The sequence below is a fragment of the Periplaneta americana genome, chromosome 15 (genome assembly GCF_040183065.1).
Source record: "Periplaneta americana isolate PAMFEO1 chromosome 15, P.americana_PAMFEO1_priV1, whole genome shotgun sequence".
Classification (NCBI taxonomy): domain Eukaryota; kingdom Metazoa; phylum Arthropoda; class Insecta; order Blattodea; family Blattidae; genus Periplaneta; species Periplaneta americana.
Genome location: NC_091131.1, coordinates 6,535,885 through 6,558,096, shown reverse-complemented (window position 1 = coordinate 6,558,096; position 22,212 = coordinate 6,535,885). Strand labels below are relative to the sequence as shown.

Genomic DNA, 22,212 nt, shown 5'->3' with positions numbered 1-22,212 from the left:
TAATATAAAAACATATCTATAAAACAAGAACTTATACTTCTTGCATGTAATCTGAGCTGAATTTCATCTGTATTATAATGCTAAATTTCTATGAACCCATTTCGTAGAGCTTTGATTATTTGTTTTTTAAATTGAAAAAAAAAAACTAACAAACAATAGTTCAGAATTTACAACGCTTGTGTGGTGTGGCGATTTTAATTTAATTTTATGTAGAAAGCTACAGAGAAGAAACAAGTGTATGACATGTCCATCCAGTATCAGTAAAACTGTTCTGACATATGCAATTCTGAAAGTGTTCAAGACATTTCACTCACACACACACACACACACACACACACACACACACACACACACACACACATTGTTTTGCTTCCACTTTCATTCATGAGTCTAACTGATTAGCAAGTCTCCTTAAACTCGTGGTGTGCATGTTCCTTTGAAAATTATAGAAGTGGGGGATATAGTACGTTCATACATGTAATCCCTGTTACATTCTCTCTTCTTTCAGTAGTTAGTAACCTTCGTCACCTCCTTTTATCCCTTCTCAGCTGTGATTTTATAATCCACGTCGATCCATATTGTGAAGGTGAGGTTGTTTGTCGTGCTGTAGAAACTGTGTCAATAGGTTCGCCAAGAAACACGAGGTACGCTTGCATAGCTTCCTTGTTGATGCAAGATGCTCCAGCATTTGACAGTCCTTCAGATTGCTTCTTTTGCAAAATTCTAATCATCAATGCAACAGTAATTCTGTTTTCGCCTCTTGAAATACGAATCTTCACATTACATTACAGACATGTTCACAAATTTATTATTATTATTATTATTATTATTATTATTATTATTATTATTATTATGGAATATATTTATAATAGGTCCCGCGCCGTGACGTCGTGGTCTAAGGCATGCTGCCTAGGACTAACGTTACGGAATGCGCGCTAGTTCGAGTCCTCATAGGGGAATAAATTTTCTCATGAAATTTCGGCCGGTGTATGAGACCCGTGCCCACCCAGAATCGTGATGCACTTGGGGAGCTACGATAGGTAGCGAAAATCCGGTTTCGCAAACCAGCTATAACGGCTGGGGCGATCATCGTGCTAACCACACGATACCTCCATTCTAGTTGGATGATCGTCCACCTCTGCTTCGGCATGTGGAGTGAGGCCAGCAGTCGGCTGGTCGGTCTTGGCCCTTCATGGGCTGTAGCGCCACGGATTTATTTTATAGTTATAATAGCCACTTTCATGTGTTAAAATAAAAACTAGGCAACTAGATAATTTACAACTAATTTATTTTAACCCATGAAAGTGGTTATTATAACTACATTCATAAGTGATATAAAATGTTAAAAGTGTGTAATCAGGATGCATTTTATTATTATTATTATTATTATTATTATTATTATTATTATTACTACTACTACTACTACTACTACTACTACTACTACTACTACCGTAGTCATCATCATCATCATCATCATTTTACAAGAGTATTAAAAGAAAGTACTGTATTGTGGTGCTGCAAAATATCGATTCTGGAATTTTCGTGGAAATATAAGTTTTGCTAATGTACAATGTCGACGAGTAAGTTCAGCCAGGAATTCTGCACGTGAAATATGTTTTTTTTTTTTTTTTTTTTGCATACAAATCGATGTATCTTTATTTGAAATTGAAAACACATAATAGCGATTCATTGGAAATTGGCTGTAAGGATTTTATTTTTAAAAGTACTAATAATAATTATTCTTTTAATAGTTAGTTTTAAAGTTTATTTTCTTGAAGTAATGTTAGACGCGAATGCTATATGTATATAAAGAAGTGAATCATGGGAAATTGTGCAGAATTAATTATTATAATATATTGTACTTTGCTCGAGTCATTCGTTCTATAACATTTCACTGGATCCTGTAGAAGACAATTCCAGGTTAAGAAAAAAGCCTTGGTTTTACGGGCCTTGCGTAGTACATTGTACAGGGACATCACTTTATTTTTACCAACATTTTTAACATTAACCTGGCTATACTCGGAAACACTGTTACCCCCCCTTCCATTACAGGAGTTTGATGTTACTAGTGCAATATGTAAACAAATCATTTTACTAGGTATAGGTGGAGAGAAAAGTAGTGTATCCATTTATGTTGTAGGGAAATACGATATTACGATTTTCAGTTTCATCATCACTTTTACGGAATTTATCAAAATACAGTAGAGTAGTAACATTTTTTTTTCAAAAACTCAACTTTTCAGGCGGCTATGTTCGTTATGTAATGTCTACTTTATTTAGCATATTAATTATTGCTGTTAACATACAATATAGAGAGGGCATTTAAATTGAGGGGTTCATAAGTAAAGGGCTGTAAGTGCACTTGTTACTTTTGAGAAAATGGGGTTTAAATATTTAAGCTTTCGTAAAATCGGTGAAATTTTTATTTAAATTTTAATGTGTGATGCGATTAAAATATCCCTTTGCCACTAAAATTTTAGATACTTTTTCTTACATTGGATGCACTTAACTCATGTTATTACAGATGTCACTAGCATTCCTTTGCTTCTAGCCACCTCAATTCAAAATAAGCTAATCTGAATTTTTAAACAAGTTGCTGAAATGGTTGCCGTTCATTACAATGCAGGCTTCAATTCAGTACGCATATTATTAAAAACATTTTGAAGCATATTCTCTGAAATTGAATTTATCGTTTCTTGAATATAATTTTTTGGTACGATATTATTAATATAGGTTCTTTCTTCTATAGAAAACGCAATCATGTTTATGAAACACACTATACACTGCAGTGTTTACTTCACTGCTTGAAGACTTCGAGTGCAACAGCGGCCGTAAGTTTGTGTGTCTGACGGGAGCAAGGACATTAGTGAAGAGGTGAGAGTGAAGTACATTCAGAAATGCAGGTACAATAAAAATGCAAGTAAAAATAAAATGATGTCCCTGTAGAAGCTGTGCGGTAGGTAGGCGTTTCTATGGTAACTGGCCATTTGATGGAATAGCCCCATATGCTCAATGCTTTTTTTTTAACCTGAAATTCTTTATAGCAAAACAGATATTCATAAGCGGAAGTGAGTTATGGACAATGAAGAGGTGGTGTATACGTGTCCGTGCGGGAACACAGTGCCTATGCCTGATCTATGCAATATCACAAATTAACAACGAATATAGGAACACGTAACAAACATCTATTTGACATGTTTTGAGTTTAAAATGAAATGCTATTAATTCTTTCTTTCTTGATCACTCCATTCACTGTTATTTTCTTATCTAATCCATCTGCCGTAATCATGGCGGATTTTATGCATACCCATATAACCCTCCAGTAGACAATAAAATAGTGAGCACAAAAATTTAAACAGCATTTTTCTTATAATAAATTAAATATAACCTTCCTCTCTATGTCTACTTTACATTTCTATGTAATTTATTCCTTTGGTAAACACACCACTATCATAACAACATTCAAATTATTTTGTTAGTCAAAGTGATACCTTTAGATCAGCCGCGGCGAAAATGCGACTCACGAGCACATTGTGGCTCGCAGTGCTTTTCTCTCGCTTCCTACCTACAACCCCCACCCTCTCACTCACTGGAGTCAAACTCCGTTCTATTTGTATTTGTCTCGGACCTGCGAGTGGCGTATCGTCGCAATATCTCTCTCGAAACCATGCACCTCTATAAAAAACGAAAGTTTCAAGTAGGATGGAAGGATGCATTCTTTTGCTTACAATAAGATGAAAATATTAAATGTATGATTTGTTCACAAATATTACTAGGAAAACGGTTGTATAACATAAAACGGCATTATAAGTTACTACATGTTACTGATGAAACATTAAAAGGTTGAGTGTTATTATTATTATTATTATTATTATTATTATTATTATTATCTCTACGTCGATTCTTTTACAGCAGATGTACGAATAATGCGGTTAGATTTTCAATTTAAACTCACAGATTTACAATGTGACGTTAAATGAAAGCTAGATGTAAGGACTTGACAGATATTGAACTTTTCAAATCTTTGGAAAAAAATAAATATTTGAAGCTTCGTTCTTTCGCTTGCTCTGTTGAAGCCATGTTCGCTGTAACTTACGTTTGTGAAAAATTATTTTCAACAATGAAAATAGTAAAAATCAAATTTAGATCACGACTGACAGACAAATACCTTCGTGATCAACTACGATTGGCAGTAAGTGACATAATTCCTGATTTTGAAACTTTGTCGCAGAGACATTCTGAAGACAGTTAATTTTAGGTTGTGATAATGTGTCCTATGTTTTCTTGTTCATTTCTTTCTTCGTTACACGTCCTAAACATTAACTTCCCCTTCGGGTGTCCGCCTCCCTCCATAGGTGCTATGCACGTTGCAGCTTACACAGTGGCTCGGCGCACCATGGCCTTTTCGCCACGGCTGCTTTAGATGTTCTATTATATACACTTCATAGCTTTATACTCAGCAAAGCTTTTACCCTCTCTTCCCAACCAATTTTAACTCTGATGAGGAATTTCCCCAATTTATTTTGATTGCTGGCGTTTAGGGGACCGTTCACTTTTTTATACGCAGCTTTAGCTTTGATGACAAAAAATTTTCTGTCCAGCCGAAAATTTCTCAAATCTTTTGCTGCCGAACAATTTAGAGCTAGATGGATTGCGTCTTCATCTTGTCCGCATAAGGAACATTTTCTTTCTCTGTTATTTCGTCTCTTATTCTTGAGTCTCGAAATACCCAAACCTTCACCATGCCCTTCCCGTCTTTTCCTCCTCTTGAATTTATTATAATAGAAGAAAGATGAACGGAAGAATTGTAGGTGCTGATCTGACGAAGTGCACCGCACATAACATCTTTTAATACAAATAAAAGAAGAGAAATTCAAACAGCGTGGTTGTATGAAGGGGGGAAAATGCATGTAGTAGATCTGTTATCATCAGGGAAAGGGATTTGGAGTATTATAACGAATGGTGAAACGTAGTATAGATATTCGTAGCTCAGTGACTGTCAAGCGAGCTGCATGGACGAGTACAGTCCACTTCATACAAACTTACACGCAACGTGCTTTAAACGTATTTCAGAATAAAAAAGTGTTATAGTTTAATGACATATAGTGGTCTACATACATAATCTGCATTTCATTTTGAACTACATGTGCTTTTCTTGGCAACGCACAAGACACCAATAAACAAAATTACAAATATACATAATTAATATCAATCTCTGCGTCCTCGCGTGTCAGTGGAAATATTGATGTATGTATGTATTTATTTACACTGCAAGTGGGCAAGCACCTGGTGGCAGTGGTATATACAATATTAACAATACACAATAAAATGATAAGCAATACACAATAAAATCTACAATACACAATACAATTTACAACACATACAATTTTATACACAATACAATAAGAATACACAATACAATTTAACACAATAATAATAAAACATAAAATAAATTACCTAATTTTACAACACAACCTACATAATTATGTATAGGTCCTACATAAGTTTCAATAGTCTTTCACTTTACTCTCATCTCATTCCCTGTAGTGGCACTATGACGCATTTCACTGACACTTTAGCACACATTTCACTGACACTATAGAGCACATTTCATTGACGCTATAAATTATCACTGATCGTAACTGTTCACTGCACTGTAAAACCTCGCTTCACTGATACAACAGTTCAAATAAGTCAAATAATTACATCCTTATGCATACTTATAAACAGAACTACATTTAAACTAAACATTTCTAGTCTAAGGCCCTCTTACACGCTATTTTTAAATAATTTACAATTCAAACCAAGGAAGTAAACTCTTCAGGCTAGATAAATACATGTCACCTTAAAAAATTAAATGTTGAATGTCACCTTAATTTTAATTTTCACTTTATACACAACTTTTTAAATTATTCTATTCTATTATTGATGCCCGATAGACAGTTGTCTTCTGTGTGGAACTCGCCTCTGAATATGTTTGTTTTTCTGTCAGGAGCGTGTTAAATTAAAACCTTTATTTACAATATCATAAAATATGATAATATGTATACAACGTATACTACAGTATTTACAATATATGCAATATAGTACAATATTTACAACATAGCCTAATACAGTATCATTAAATGCTGAACAAAATGTAGAACCAAACGAAATGGTATTTTCAATTAATGCTATGTTTTGTTGATGAAATAATTATTCCTGCTGTGCCTTGTTATAATAAATTGTAAATATGATTTTCAAATTTTCAAAATACAACTTTTGCTCTGTTGCAAGGAAGGAAATTTTTTAACATCTCCAGAGACAATTGGAGAGTACTTGAAACAAGATACGTCAATTAAATTCACATGTTGAACGCAGTGGCGGTTCCTCGGGGAAGGGAAGGGAAGGGAGGAACGTCCTCCTCACATTTTTCTTCTTTTGACAGTAACTACCAAATAAAATATGTGCCTTGAAATTCGAGGAAGATTCGATAATTTTTAAGTTCTCAGCTATAAGAAAAACCTCGGTTGAACGAGTTTAAAACGACGCGCACTCACGTGCTGCTAGAAAACTGTGAGAAGGATGCGAGATTGTTTGTGTGGAGGAAAGCCAATCCATTCCTCCTTTACTGCAGTTAATACACATAGACAACAGCGCACTAGCGGTCAGAGAAAGAAGCAGAGTTTCAAAGCAAGTAAATGAACGGATAGGGAGGAGATCCTCCTCTGAATCAGCGCATGCGCGGGAAATAGAAACCGACTGGTCGTGTAGCAAGCTCGCTACCGCTGCCATCTAACAATGATGCACTCAACCAGACTATAACACATCTAGGAGGAGGCAACAATAAAAAGTTTTAACGCAAGGTTTTTTTTTAAATTATAAATAAAAACATTAATTGCACTTTATATAGGCTACTATTCATGGTTTGAAACTTTCAAGGATATTTGAAAGTTAAAATGTGGTTTATATAAGACAAAGAGGAAGTAGTTAGTTCTACGGTAGTATCGCAGATCTTTTTGGCTCCTGAAATTCACTTCCATTCATTGTCTACTAGACAGGACAACAGCCAAGTTGTCAGTTTTGTACAAATATATTTGAAATTTAAAGTAGTACTCCAAACTGCATTATTTTTAACATAAAAAATTAATTGGCCACCGGCAGCTTTTAACAATGGTAGTATGACTACAAGAACTGACATTCTTCAAAAGCATGTGATACTGAACTTGTAAAATATACATGTGGCAACACAGACCACGTGGCTGAGTGCAGTGTTCTCGGTTTCCTAACAGATTATTTCCCATTCCCATATCCGAAAAACGGTTCCGATTACGTGTTAGTAGCTATAATCTCTTCCAACACGTGTGATGCTGTAGTGTGCTCGAAAAATGCTGCCAGGTTGTGAATTTCCTTGTAATTGTTAATTTGTGCAATTATTCAACAATGAATGGAAGTGAAAACATAATACATTTTGGAAAATTTAGGAAACTCAGTTTATAAGAACAGATTATTGCTATATAGAAGAGGAGGCCAACCCCAACACTACCTGGTCTTACATGTATGCATGTAGGCTAATTTGTAGCATGTTTCTGTCAAGAAGGTGTCATTTCGTGCTGTTAACTTCTTTCCTCTTAAGAAATACGCAGGAGCCGCCACTGGTTGAATGACGCCATTGGGATACGTCTTTATTAGTACATCTGAAATCCGACTAAGAATACTGTACTTATTATTTTTAATCAAAACTGTTCATTTTTTCACCAACACGTTTTCCTACTTCACCTTCTACTGCACTCAGTTTATTTACAATAGTCCCATAATATTTATTTGCTCAACTAGTTCTGCTCCTGACTTTTCTAACCGAATAATGGCATCCGGTAAATATAAAAAATTTGACTTAATATCCGTGACTCCTTTTTAGATTGTTCTATCATTTAGCAGTTCCTGGCGTATTTGAATCGCAGCCGCGTCATCGGGATCGAAAGACTGGACCACTTTCTTCACAGATTGGAGGTGATGTGCGTAATAATTGCAAGCTTCTAACCATGACCCCCATCTCTTAAGAACTGGACATGGGGGAAGCGACAATTTAGGGAATTGTTTCCTGAATTTTGATACTCGATCTGGAGCTTTTACAAATATAGGCCAGTCTTTCAATTTTGTATTGTTAGTTGGTTTCACTTTCGGCATTGTACCTGTACTCTGAACTGCAAACCTGCATGTTGAGATTCTTATGCGACAACTGTCCCGTTCACCTGTTGTTGACGTGCAGAGATCTGCGAGTATGTCATGGAGGGGAGGACTTGGTATAAAGGGTTGTAAACAAATGGCTGTGTAGATGCCAATACTAGCCTTTACTGCTCCAAATTCCGTTCCCTAGCTTATCATTCATATTTTACATGACTTCGTATGTACCCTAGAGATTCTTTAATAGCCAAAATGGCAAAATCGGTATAGTATTTACTTTTTAGGGAAATTCACTACAACTTATTTTTATATTATCCCGAGTGCTTGTTTAAGAAATCTTATTTCTTTTGTATTTGTCTTTAAAGCAGGCAATTTTTGGATGGTACTTCATGTGTTCCTTCTGCTGTCCAGCACTGATCTGAAATCTGATGGTGGGGTCCAAAATATGCGCGGTGTCCTTTGTACGGTTAACGGAAATATGTGAAACCTTCTACACCACCCTTCCCCAGCAATGCACGGTCCTTCTTCAAGGACTTCCATAAACCCTTTCGGGAAAAGGAAGCTGCAATTTTTGTTCTTATTCTATAGGGTCTAGAGCAGTGATGTCAAAGCAAGTGCATTTTTCTGACCTTGACGTCGTGCGGGGGTAGCAAGCGCTATGTATGGAAAGAGGAAGGGTTGTGTATATGAATAAGCAACCTGTTGGATTAAGAAAACAGTGGTGCACAAACTTCAAATGGAATGTGAAATTTTATGTCGTTATTTTTATATGGCTTCTTTCTGTATAATATTATCTATATTGTCTGTAAAACAAAAGTACTAACACTGATTTCTTAATATTGCACTTGTGTTTTAAATCTTAATAACATAATAGAGAGTTAAGAAGGAATATTCACTTAAATTCCATAGTAGTATTAAGTGGATGAAACACATCATTCATAAAGAAAGTGATATTCCAAAGAAAGAGATTGAGTTTGACATGATAAGTTGGAATTTATATTGATGGTATCTTTAGCCTTACAAAAGTAATCAATAAACTAATCAAAACAATATTACAGTACAAAGCAAAGTTACCTAGGTGCTGTATCTGTTTTAAGTGTAACTAATATTACATAACAAAACTCTTATCGCATTATACTTTTAAGGTGGTATTTGTGAGCAACTTCCTATCATCAGAATATTAAATTATTTTCTCGAAATGTGCTGAAGCTATAGAGCTGACATTGTTACAACACATGGGCACGTATCTTTTGCTTATGATGTAACAGTAGTTGCTTTGTCCATTAATTTCCTTACAAACAATTTCCATGCGAATATTTTCAAAATTTTCAATACACTATCTTCAGTATATATGGTATATTAGATTTACGAAAACATTCTGTAAGGCTACTAAATAAATAGGCCTATATCTGAAAATTTCACTTTTCTATACGAAAAGTTGAGAAAATATTTCTTTTGAATAAAAAAATCAAACTTGTGAAAAATGAGCATTGAAATTAAAACTTACATTCTTATATTGCACTTATACTTCTCAGGCAAATCTAAAAATTAACATGGATACAGTTTTAATAAGTTCTCTTCCTTTTATCTATTGAATCAGTGCTGGCCATCCCTGAATATAGCTCGACCAAGCGGCATAAACCACCTCTTTCGTCTGTCTCTTTCCTTTCCGCTGTAAAGCGCTCAGGCTCTCCTGGGCTCTAAAGCGCGCGCTTGCTCCAATGGGCATCAATTGACATGCCTGGTCTAGAGTGCCACACAACTATTTAGAAAACATCTATATAATTCGGGCCAGGTCTCGCCCCCATTAGTCAGAAATAGTGAGGATTTGCTACTTTGCTAATGATAGGAAGTTAAAAAAGAAGAGTGAAGGCTGGACGTCTCAAGACTGATGGTCCGGAATCGAACTCCATTTACTTCTGTGCGACTGCTCAACCGTTTCATTGACAGCTGCTCCGTTTCTCTTTGTTTCCGTACAATTTAGGTCGCAGTTCTTGCGTTGTAGTGCTGATCAAGTGATTACTGTACCGTTCAGCTGTAAGACACGCCTACTCGCTGAAGTACATATGAATGACTCCACTGAGTCACCGAGGTGTGGTGTGTAGTTGCGCAGCGTTCCTTATGGTGGTGCTACTCTCGTGTGTTTCGTGTACTTGATACGAGAGGGAGCGATGTGAAACCTTTTGATGGAAATTACTAATTTATTTGCTCGCCCACACAAAATATTCTTTATATACTTGATCTCTATTTCATGGCTGTCAAAACCGGCCATAGAATCAAGAAAGCTATTAGAAACAGTTGAATGGTAAATTTTGTTACACATGTTTTCGTTTTCAACATTTGTCCTCATATCACGAAATAGATACTCGCTCACAATATCATATCACACTCTCCATTCCTAAACACACAACATCCTTCTACTCTTCACCTTTCACTGTCTTTGCAGCTCATCTCTGGAACTCTCTAACACAACATGTCAGAGACTGCTGGACATTGTCTAGTTTCAAAAATAAACTAAAATTGCACTTTGTCAATTAAACTTCCTTTCAGTTATAAGCCCTTTTCTCTGCGATAGTTTTTTTGTGTGTGTATATGTACTTTTTTATTTTATTGGGTTATTTTACGACACTGTATCAACGTCTAGGTTATTTAGCGTTTGAATGAAATGGTGATAATGCCGGTGAAATGAGTCCGGGGTCTAGCATCGAAAGTTACCCAGCATTTGCTCGTATTGGGTTGAGGGAAAACCCCCGTAAAAAACCTCAACCAGGTAACTTGCCCCGACCGGGATTCGAACCCGGGCCACCTGGTTTCGTGGCCAGACGCGCTGACCGTTACTCTCTCTCTCTCTCTCTCTCTCTCTCTCTATCTCTATATTCCTTCCTTTCCCCTTTTTTGTTGTCTTGATCACCAGATGAGTTTATTACCATACCCTTTTTATTGTGAATTTTATTTAATTTTCATATTTCTTTTCTTTTTTATTATTATTTTATTGCATTCCATTTTGTTATATTCTTCCTACACCATAATACCACAGTCTAGTATATACAGTCACGAAGCTCGATACTTACTAAATATGCAAACATAGATAGTTGAAATATGCATCCATAGATACTTGCTAACCACCAGGATCGCTACTATCGCCTCATCACAGACCCTTTCCCCAGCAGACGATAAAATGTATTGTACTTTCGATATCGTATTCTTCTGAAAAAATTAACATCTTCTTTCCACTATTGAAATAAATGCATAAGGTTTATATATTATTTTCATAAAGCATATATTATATTTTATAAACTCACCTCCCTGGATCTTTCGGAAGAAGGATAACTCTGACCTCTTTTTCTTACAATATTTATGGTACCACAAACGTCTCCTTGTCCCATATTATTATTCAAATTATTGTATTTTAGCCATTTACAGTTATTACAACCGATAACGAACATTTCACAGTTTACACAACTTTTCACAACAAAGCGAAATACGGCACAGTCAAGATTTGTCCTCATATCACGAAGTAGATACTCGCTCACAACACCATATCACACTCTCCATTCCTAAACACAGAACATCCTTCTACTCTTCATCTTTCACGGTCTCTGCAGCTCATCTCTGGAACTCTCTACCACAACATGTCAGAGACTGTCGGATATTGTCTAGTTTCAAAAATAAACTAAAATTGCACTTTTTCAATTAAGATTCCTTTCAGTTATAAGCCCTTTTCTCTGCGATAGTTTTTGTATGTGTGTGTGTGTGTGTGTGTGTGTGTGTGTGTGTGTGTGTGTATATATATATATATATATATATATATTTATTTATTTATTTATTTATTTTCCTTCCTTTCCCCTTTTTTCTTCTCTTGATCACCAGATGAGTTTATTACCATACCCTTTTTATTGTGAATTTTATTTAAATTTCATATTTCTTTTCTTTTTTATTATTTTATTACATTCCATTTTGTTATATTCTTCCTTACGTTTTCCATATTAATTATTTGTACTAAATTAGTTGCTTTTACTATATTCCAGTGTATTTTACTTTCTAATATGGTATTATTTTCATGTTGTTCAATGTCGATTTTATTATTATTATTATTATTATTATTATCATCATCATCATCATCATCATCATCATAAACAATATCAGCCTTCGTATTCGTACAAAAGGTTTAAGATTTCAAAACAATTTTTGTAACAGAAATTCAAAATCACTTTCTCCAGTCTGTAGATACATAAAATATGCCAATTTGCATGGGCACAATTTAGATACTTTTAAGGTTTAGTTTCGTTTTGATTATTAGTATTTACTGTTCTTGTTCTCAATTTTATTTATGTATGTTTTTCTTGATTTAAGATATTATTTATTTGTTTTTACACCTTTGTATCTTCTGTTTGTGTATTGTGCTGAACTATAATTGGCCTCTGGCTGTTGTTCAGCACACAAATATTAATAACAAATAAATAAATTATTATTGTGTGTACATATTTAGTATGCAAAATCAGTGTTTACATTAATGTTCTGTAGAATTTGAACCAAAGTTTTTCAGTCAGGTTTTCTTGAGTATCGCCGTGCTGCCTTGATATGCTTCGTTATTTAAATAAAGACTTGCGGAAAATGCAAGACAGCTCGCTGATAACCGTGTCCTTGGAGGACGCTGATTGCACCAAGTACTGCGTACAACTCTCACTTCCCCTTTCATTAGATTTGTAATTTAGAATTAATAGACGTGGGTTGCCACAATCGTCGCCAAAGCACATGGTTTTGCAACACAATTGTGAAGCAAACTGAGGCTCAATTTTTAACAGCTGTAAATGTCAGTACCGCTATTTATTCTCATTTCTTGGTACTTTTATAACAATTTAATTTGCTACAGTCTTCCTGCCTCTGATGCGAATGCCTCAATCCACATTATCGGCCTTTATTCCAGTACCTCGTGGTATATAATTGAATGCGGTGCTGTTAGATATGTGGTTCGTCCCTCAGAACATACAATGCGTGGCTCATTGTTGCGCCCGCAGCCCTTAGTGACGCAAGCAGCTGCTGACGAACCGGCAGCTGTCAGCATTCCGCGCGTTGTGCTGAATTGACTGACTTCTCCACAGCAGGAGTTGTTCTAAGGTTGATGAATGTGTGATGTAGGAGCCCTGCAGAGTAGCCACGAAATATTTTCTGTATTGAACACATTGTGTAAACTGTACTGCTTGTCCACCTTCTGGAGCTTGGCTCGAGACCCAGCAGAGAAGGGTGACTGTGGACATTTGGCAGAATGATGTGGGAAAATAAGAGAAACCCAAGGAAAACCTCTCATTTATGTCCATCACCATAATAACCACCACAATTATGTCGCCGTGATCACTACCACCATAACCAGCGTCGTAACTACCATCTTCCATCATAACAATCGTCATAACTAGGGATCGGATTTCTATGTAATTACATATTACCAGGGAACGGATTTATATGGACTAAAAACATATGAAATATGTAAATATATATGTAGTTATTTTTACCAAAATATGGAATTAAATATGGAATTTTACCAAAATATGGAATTAAATATGGACTTAAAATTATAAAAAAATGACTATGTACGTTAAATATTGGTACATTTTAATCAAACTAAACAAAAAATATAATGGACGTACCTTATCTTCCAATGTAGTTTCAACAAAACACAATTTTTATTGTCTGTTACCATAACAATAGGTTACAAACATTTCTTTCAAGTGCTGAAAAGTGAATCTTCTTCTATTGTCTCTGAGGATAGATTTATACTGACTAAAAGAGCGTTCGACGTCACAAGAAGTAACTGGTACATAATTCAATTTCACAATGTCTGCTGGGGATAAGTCCAAGTTAATCTTCACTGTTGATTCACCACTCATCACAGCAACAACCTTTTGTAGTTCTTCATATCCAGGGTTTTTTGAAAGTACAGTGTCCACCTTAGCTCTTACTGCATCTGCAACTTTACCTCTACCACGATTCAGTTGTTCCACAGTACTATTTATAATTTCAAAACTTTCAGATAGTGAAAGGTGCCTATTTTGGAGACTTTTGAGCGTTTTTATGATGCATGAAAATGTATGCTGAATGTGAGCTAAGTCATTCTTCACACTTATGTCACAGGTAACTGTTTTCGCAGTATCAATTGAGACTGCATCTTCAGAGTCCAATGCAAGGAGAACATTGTTAATAGAGTCTATATGTTCGGCATAATATTCAACTGCTTCTAGCCATGTACCCCATCTAGTTAAAATTGGCTTTGGTGGCAATGGAATTTCAGGGTACATTTCTTTCAACACGTTAACTCTACTGGGAGCTTTGAGAAATACTTTTTTCACTGATGAAATCAACAAATCTACTTTAGGGAAATTGTCTCTGACCACTTCTGCCACACGATGAAATGCATGCGCCACACAAGTAAAATGAGTCAATTTAGGATATACAACAGATAATGCTTGTCCAGCTTTGACCATATAAGGGGCAGCATCGCTAATAAAGAATAACACATTATCGTACATAATACCCTTTGGCCACAGGATACCCATAGCTTCGTTGAACAGTTTAACTATAGTTTTGTTATTGCACTTTTCTAGAACATCACAATGTAAAAGAATTCGTTCAGAATATTGTTCACTTAACAAACCGATAACTACATTACCAACAAGTCTACCTTCTTTGTCGGGAGTCTCATCAATGGAAACCCAAATTGAACTATCTTTAATTTCATCTCTTATCTTCTGTATTGTCTCATCGTAGATGGATGGAGCATACGTCTTCCTAAGTGTTGACTCATCCGGGATTGTATGTTGAGTATATTTTTCAAGGAATTCCCTGAAGACCTTATTCTTTAGTTTGTAGAGAGGAATATCAGCAGAGATGAGAGAACGGCACAGGTCGATGTTAAACTCAGATCTTACATTCGATGTTGTTGGTTGTGTTAAAAACAATTGTCTCTGCTTGGAATTTAGTTGTTTGTTGGCCTGATGTTTACTAGTTGTAATGTGTTGTTGCACCAGGAACTTTTGTGTAGATGATACTGCACACTGACACAAATTACAAAATAATATTTTATTGTCAGTTGATAAACCATCTTCTTTAAATTCTGAAATGTAACTTGTTAGTTTTGATTTTAAATTGACTGAATGACGTACTTTTGGCATATTTACCGTCTTTATAGTATGATTTACAAAACTGAACCTATGTGTACTCTGACTGGCATTTAACTGTTGAGCTGCACAACTGAAGTCTGTTAAAAATTTTAAATTAAATTAATACAGTTTTGTAACTTACTTTCCCATTGTTGATAGGACTGCTAATTTTCAAATAACTCTGATGTTAAAGGGATTACTGAACATGTGTTTAAATCTCTATTGTTGAAATGTATTTTTAAAAGTTAATGGAATTTTGTTTTGTTTTATTGTTAAACCTAATATAATATGGACTGTTTTATATGAAATATGGAAAATATATGGAAATTAACGAAAATATGTACTAAACTCTAAAATATGGAAAAATATGGAAAATAAAAGTAGGATTTTTCAACCCTACACATTGTGAAACATAAAGATAATGCAAAATATAAATTATATTAGCTTTATAAGTAAATATGTATTTACATATAAATCCTTTCCCTGCATATTACATTCCTTTCAACCTAACCGTATATAAATAGCAAATCTTTGCGAATCTTGTAATTACCATTAATATATTAAAATTTGATACTACATATTTTTACATATTTACCGCACATTACATATTATGGCTTGGTATTACATAAATCTACTTATTTAGGGGTTTATTCATTTTTACTTCTCTAAAAGGAAAAAAAAAATTCTGCTGGAGAAGTTTACAATTTGAAATACACAGATTTAAAAACCCTTTTTACCTACCCAAGAAAATATATTACAATTGTTCTGCACACATCGTAACAAGTCGTTCCCATGCAATTTGCAACCTTACTCACCCTCTTCCTAATCTTTCCATGGAAAACCCGTGTCAAGTCTGACATGAGCCGCAATAAAGTAGCCGACTTTTGAAAAAAAGCTGAAGGAGCAGACTGGGAAGATGTTGAAAGATATTAAAATAAATAGCTTTCCAGGTTATTGCTCAACCTCTTTATTTTAAATTTAGTAGACCTATACGAAAATGGGATTTTCCGAGCAATTAGAAAGTATGGTTCTCGGCTGGAATAATCCTACTCTTCTGAATGAGACAGGAATGTCACTTTTCAAACAACAGTTTGTAAATGCTTATAGTTTGAAGTTTTAGTAGGTACTTTGTTTCTTACAGGGAGCAGCATGTGTCCCACATCTCCTCTTATTTTCTCCTAATCCAATAAAGCGAAACAGTGCTTGCAGTACTGTTGTGTCATTCATTTCACTCAGTTCTCTAGTTTTAGTACTTACAGTATAAAGTGCAAGTGAGTTTAGCTACTGCTTTTGACTAACTAAAATGTCCCCTGTATCTTCAACCCTAACGACAAAAATAAAATCATGGATTGCGATGGACGAAGCTTTCACTGCAGATGGAAAAATAGTAATGTGTCAAGTAAAAAAATCGGGTGCTCTATGAAATCACAACTGGAGAGTCATATCTATATTATACCTGCCAGATATTGATATTAAATATTTTCATGATTTTACATATTTTGGTGCATATTCAGCTTTTTCTTACATAAACATGTATATATTTCACACCTTGATATTACATAAAAATCCGGTCCCTCGTCATAACCACCACAACATCGTCACCATAACTATCACCACAACCATTGTTGCTATAATCACCACGACCATCATATTACCACAACCATCGTAATCGTCATGATAAACGTTGTTACAACCACCACCATAACCGTCGTACCAAAGTAGGCAAAGAAATTTGTTTATGATTAAAGTGTAGGTCTGGAGTAAAAAGTGAGAGGGAATTCATGGAATCCCTGAAATTGCGTGAAACGTTTATTCTGTTCGTGATTATTATTGTAAGCATGGTTGGGATTGTAAAGATGTTTGAGATTTGAAATAAAAGTTTGATATTCCTTTTCATTTGTCTTCTTTATATTCCTAGCATTTAAATTTAACAAGGCGGAGCCTTCTCGTTAACTACTACAGTAGTGTATTTGTATTGCTTGTAATGTAGGAGCTTTGACATCTCTGTATTATATGCAGTAGTGGCAAAAAAAACCGGACCGACCCTTGTAGCTGATTTCAGAGCCTTGTTCACTCCAGAGCACGATAGACTGGTAACTAAGACTTTCGTAATTTACAATTCATTTTAATATATCAATATGCCTGGTAAATTATTAATAAGTATTTAATGAATTTCAATCTTAAGGCATATAAACTTTGTTTAAGATTGAAATTCATTAAATACTTATTAATAAGACTTTCGTGCCTGGGAAGGAAACTTTTTTTTTTGTTCTTTATTCAAATTAATTCCCAATACTTTTCGATTGCTGGTAAAATTCATGGTCTGGGAATAATAAGTTAATTAAATAGTAAAATATCGCTGCAATCGAAAAATATTGGGAATAAATTTCAATAAGAATGTTCTCGAATACGAGATGGCAGTACAGTCGCTAATGCAATTCAAATGAGAGTGTCACTGGTGCTGACTATACGACATCAAATGCACAGCTCCAAGGTATGTTACAGATTGAATCATTTTATGATTTCATCAAAAGAATTTCAAATAACTTTTCTCGAAAGTTGCTGTATCATCCTAACCCTCTCATTCGAGCTGTGGCTACCTGAAGAGAAATTTTATTAATTAAATGCCTTCAAGAAAAGGATAACTAAGTTGGAACGAAAAATCATTTTAATATCTACTTACACTGGTGGCCATAATTCTGGAAACTTTTTGTTTTTGTACTGAATTATTATAACATTTGTATTGATTCACAGATTTATACAATTGAAAATGTTATTCGTGACTGACCCGTTAATTATGGGGTTATAATAAAGGTATTATATTAAATCCTGAATATTTTAATAATAAATAATTACCAAGTGGAAATTATGTTCTTGTCGTTTAAGATCTAAATATTAATTTCAGATTTCATTATAATTTCCCATTATTTACTGTAATAAAAACTAGTCCATTGCCGAGTTTAAGATTATTGTATCTCTTTAGAAGATTTCCTTCGATCTTTCAGTGCTAATGGACAAATCTGCCTCACATCTCTTGGACTTACTTTAGGCTTTCTACTAGTCCTAACTGTTGTTTTACGAGATTTTGTGGATTTGTACTTCTGCCATACCTTCTGGACGCCAGACACTGTAGCACCATTACCAAGTTTTCTTGCAATTTCCTTGATTGTGTAGCCTTCTTCTCGAAGTGTGACTGCCCTAGAAGCTGTTCAGTTCTTTCGTGCATCCATTGTGATAAAATGATCAATAAAGTTTGTTGTAAAGCAATCAGGTGTTCACCTAACGAAATCTTAAGTCAGACAACTGGTAGAAACACACTAATAATGCCCACATTTTATGCTAACATTGCTCAACAATGCTTCTACCGATCAACAATAATCTTAAAATCAACACTGGACTAGTTTTTATTGCAGTAAATGATGGGAAATTATAATGAAATCTGAAATTAATATTTAGATCTTAAACGACAAGAACATAATTTCCCACATAGTAATGATTATTTATTGTTAAAATATTCAGGATTTAATATAATACCTTTATTATAACCCCATAATTAACGAATCAGTCACGAGTAACATTTTGAATTGTATAAATCTGTGAATCGATGCAGATGTTTTAATAATTCAGTACAAAAACAAAACGTTTCCAGAATTATGGCCACCAGTGTATATTACTTTAAAGTAAAAGCCTTATTTATATATAAAGCTGAAACTTATGTACAAATCAACATCATAACAATAAAAAAAATATACTTACTTACAAATGGCTTTTAAGGAACCCGAAGGTTCATTGCCGCCCTCACATAAGCCCGCCAGCGGTCCCTATCCTGTGCAAGATTAATCCAGTCTCTATCATCATACCCCACCTCCCTCAAATCCATTTTAATATTATCCTCCCATCTACGTCTCGGCCTCCCTAAAGGTCTTTTTCCCTCCGGTCTCCCAACTAACACACTCTATGCATTTCTGGATTCGCCCATACGTGCTACATGCCCTGCCCATCTCAAACGTCTGGATTTTAAGTCCCTAATTATGTCAGGAGAAGAATACAATGCGTGCAGTTCTGTGTTGTGTAACTTTCTCCATTCTCCTGTAACTTCATCCCGCTTAGCCCCAAATATTTTCCTAAGCACCTTATTCTCAAACACCCTTAACCTATGTTCCTCTCTCAGAGTGAGAGTCCAAGTTTCACAACCATATAGAAGAACCGGTAATATAACTGTTTTATAAATTCTAACTTTCAGATTTTTGGACAGCAGACTGGATGATAAGAGCTTCTCAACCGAATAATAACAGGCATTTCCCATATTTATTCTGTGTTTAATTTCCTCCCGAGTGTCATTTATATTTGTTACTGTTGCTCCAAGATATTTGAATTTTTCCACCTCTTCGAAGGATAAATCTCCAATTTTTATATTTCCATTTCGTACAATATTCTGGTCACGAGACATAATCATATACTTTGTCTTTTCGGGATTTACTTCCAAACCGACCGCTTTACTTGCTTCAAGTAAAATTTCCGTGTTTTCCCTTATCGTTTGTGTATTTTCTCCTAACATATTCAGGTCATCCGCATAGACAAGAAGCTGATGTAACCCGTTCAATTCCAAACCCTGCCTGTTATCCTGAACTTTCCTAATGGCATATTCTAAAGCGAAGTTAAAAAGTAAAGGTGATAGTGCATCTCCCTGCTTTAGCCCACAGTGAATTGGAAAAGCATCAGATTGAAACATAAAATATATATATATATATATATATATATATATATATATATATATATATATATAAATAAAAAAATAGAGTTATGACGTGACTCCTTATGTAAAAACTAGATGGCAGCATAGTAAACCTGGCAAAAGTTGTTACCGTCAAAGCCTAAAGGCCGAGCAATCTAGGTATATATGATCTAGGATACCAATAACAAATAGGAGTCTTCCTTGATAAATACCCAACAATTCCCCTATAACGAAAGGGCATTGTTAGTTTCTCTTAATAAATGTTCCAATGTTCAAGCAGCGCTATAATTTAAATAAATTTGGAATGTTTTTGAAACGAGGAGGGAATAAATTGGATCTTAATTCAAACAGTCAGAACAGTGTTGTAAGTTTGGACAGCCCATCAGAACAAGACGTCTGGTGAAACTAGGTAGTAGAATATCATGATCTTTATGTTTTCCCAATAGTGTAATATGGTCAGTCCTAACTCAACCGCTCCAGGATTCCGAACCTGCTTTTGTCGCTTTCGGTCTCGTTTGTTCACACGTGATCATTTCCTCGCTGGGTGGTACCGGCGGCACGATTGCAAAGTTGTTGTTTCGTTATCAGACAAGAATAATCAACGGGAATAGTCGTGACGGACCCTAGCTTCGAATACTGGGTGCAGCCTTCACTTTCACTCCGGCCTCACCTCGAGGCAGGACGCCCGGTCCATCCGAGCGAGGCTGCAGCCTCCACTTTGGAGGTTTATGGTTCGACCTGCAGTCACAAGCGGTCCATCACCCAGGCAAGTCACTCCGTTCTCAAACAAGGTAACTAGGTCTAGGAAGAGGAGATTTATTTGTTTGCTTTAATACTGTATTATCTAGTGTTGGCAACTGTTCGGTTTTACTCTTTGTTATTCGTTGTCCGGTTGAATAGTACGTCCGGACGCGATTTTTCAGGTTTTTTTTTTTTTGTTTTTTTACAAAATATTCTATTTAGATAATTTTCCCGCTATACAAGATTTTAAAGCTATTTGAAGTTATTCTTTCTTTTAAAATGACAAATCCTAAGTGTAAAACTGATTATTCTCTCTTTTTACCTCTCTTTTCCCTTCACTCGGTAATGAGTTTTGAAATAATATTCTGGGGAAATTGACTGTAACAAAAAAGTCGATAGGGTTGCATTTACCAGCTTTCACCTTCAGTACAATAAGCGCCCTCTCTTTATACTCACTTTACAGTTAATTCTTGCGTTGTTCGAGTGTTGGGAATAATCCAATGTTTATTTGATTGTCTGATTATTAAATCTATGGAATGTATGACTGAATTCATTCGAATGAATTGTTCAATAAATGCAGCATGTCGTGTGGCTGTAGCTCAGATGATTTTTAGCAATGAAGTCATTGAGGGTGGTCTAGCCTATATTCAAGCTCATCTCGACCAAAATACCCCAAAATTAGTAGATGCTTGCACCGTCACTGGATGAAAGTTTCGTAACAATGTATCAGGTTTCACTATTACGAATATGTGTGGAGTAACGGTTACCACGCCTGACAGTGAAAGGAGCGGGTCTGGGTTCAAATCCTGGTTGGGACAAGTTACCTGGTTGAGATTTTTCCGGGGTTTTCCATCAATCTACTAAGAGCAAAGGCTGGGTAACTTTCAGCGCTGAACGTGGCATTCATTTCGCCGGCATTATCGCCTTCACCTCACTCATACATTAAATAACCATAGCAATTGATAAATCGTCGTAAAATAACCAATTAAAATGAATGTGTGAATAGTAAGGATATGTCTGCTACTTCCAAGATCTTCATCTGCATAGGAAGAGTGTGTCTGGGATAATTTATGTTGTCCTTTTAACGTGAGCGAAAAATGGCCGGTATATTTTGTTTAGAGCCTGTTGATAGAACAGGATTCTTCTACGATACGGGTGTACCAGTTTTACTTCTTTCCCTAATCGCATAATAACAGATTGATCAGCCTAATGAATTTTCAAGACGAAACTTTTATCAATTTCACTATGCCGCCATCTAGTGACTGCAAAAAAAAATCACGTTATAATCCTGATGAAATTGCATGGAGTAATAGGTTGCAACTGTACTTCCATCTAGCGGTCGTTACCAAAATATTCATTTTTGACATTGGCGATCCTGGTGGTTGTTCTCTTTTATAATTATGTTGGCATTTCATAAGA

At 35.2% G+C, this 22,212-nt stretch overlaps 1 protein-coding gene across 6 annotated transcripts in view; it reads left to right on the top strand.

Annotated features, from left to right (window-relative positions):
* Positions 1–22,212, top strand: part of LOC138715813 (rhotekin-like) — a 239,584-nt gene that overhangs the window by 80,378 nt on the left and 136,994 nt on the right. Inside the window, exon 1 of one of the 6 annotated variants that reach the window (XM_069848907.1) lies at positions 20,674–20,843. The exons of the other annotated variants lie outside the window; for them this stretch is intronic. Coding sequence (XP_069705008.1) covers positions 20,781–20,843 — 63 coding nt within the window. The 5' untranslated portion in view covers positions 20,674–20,780. Of the gene's footprint in view, positions 1–20,673; positions 20,844–22,212 lie in introns of those variants that run through there. 6 annotated transcript variants of the gene reach the window in all.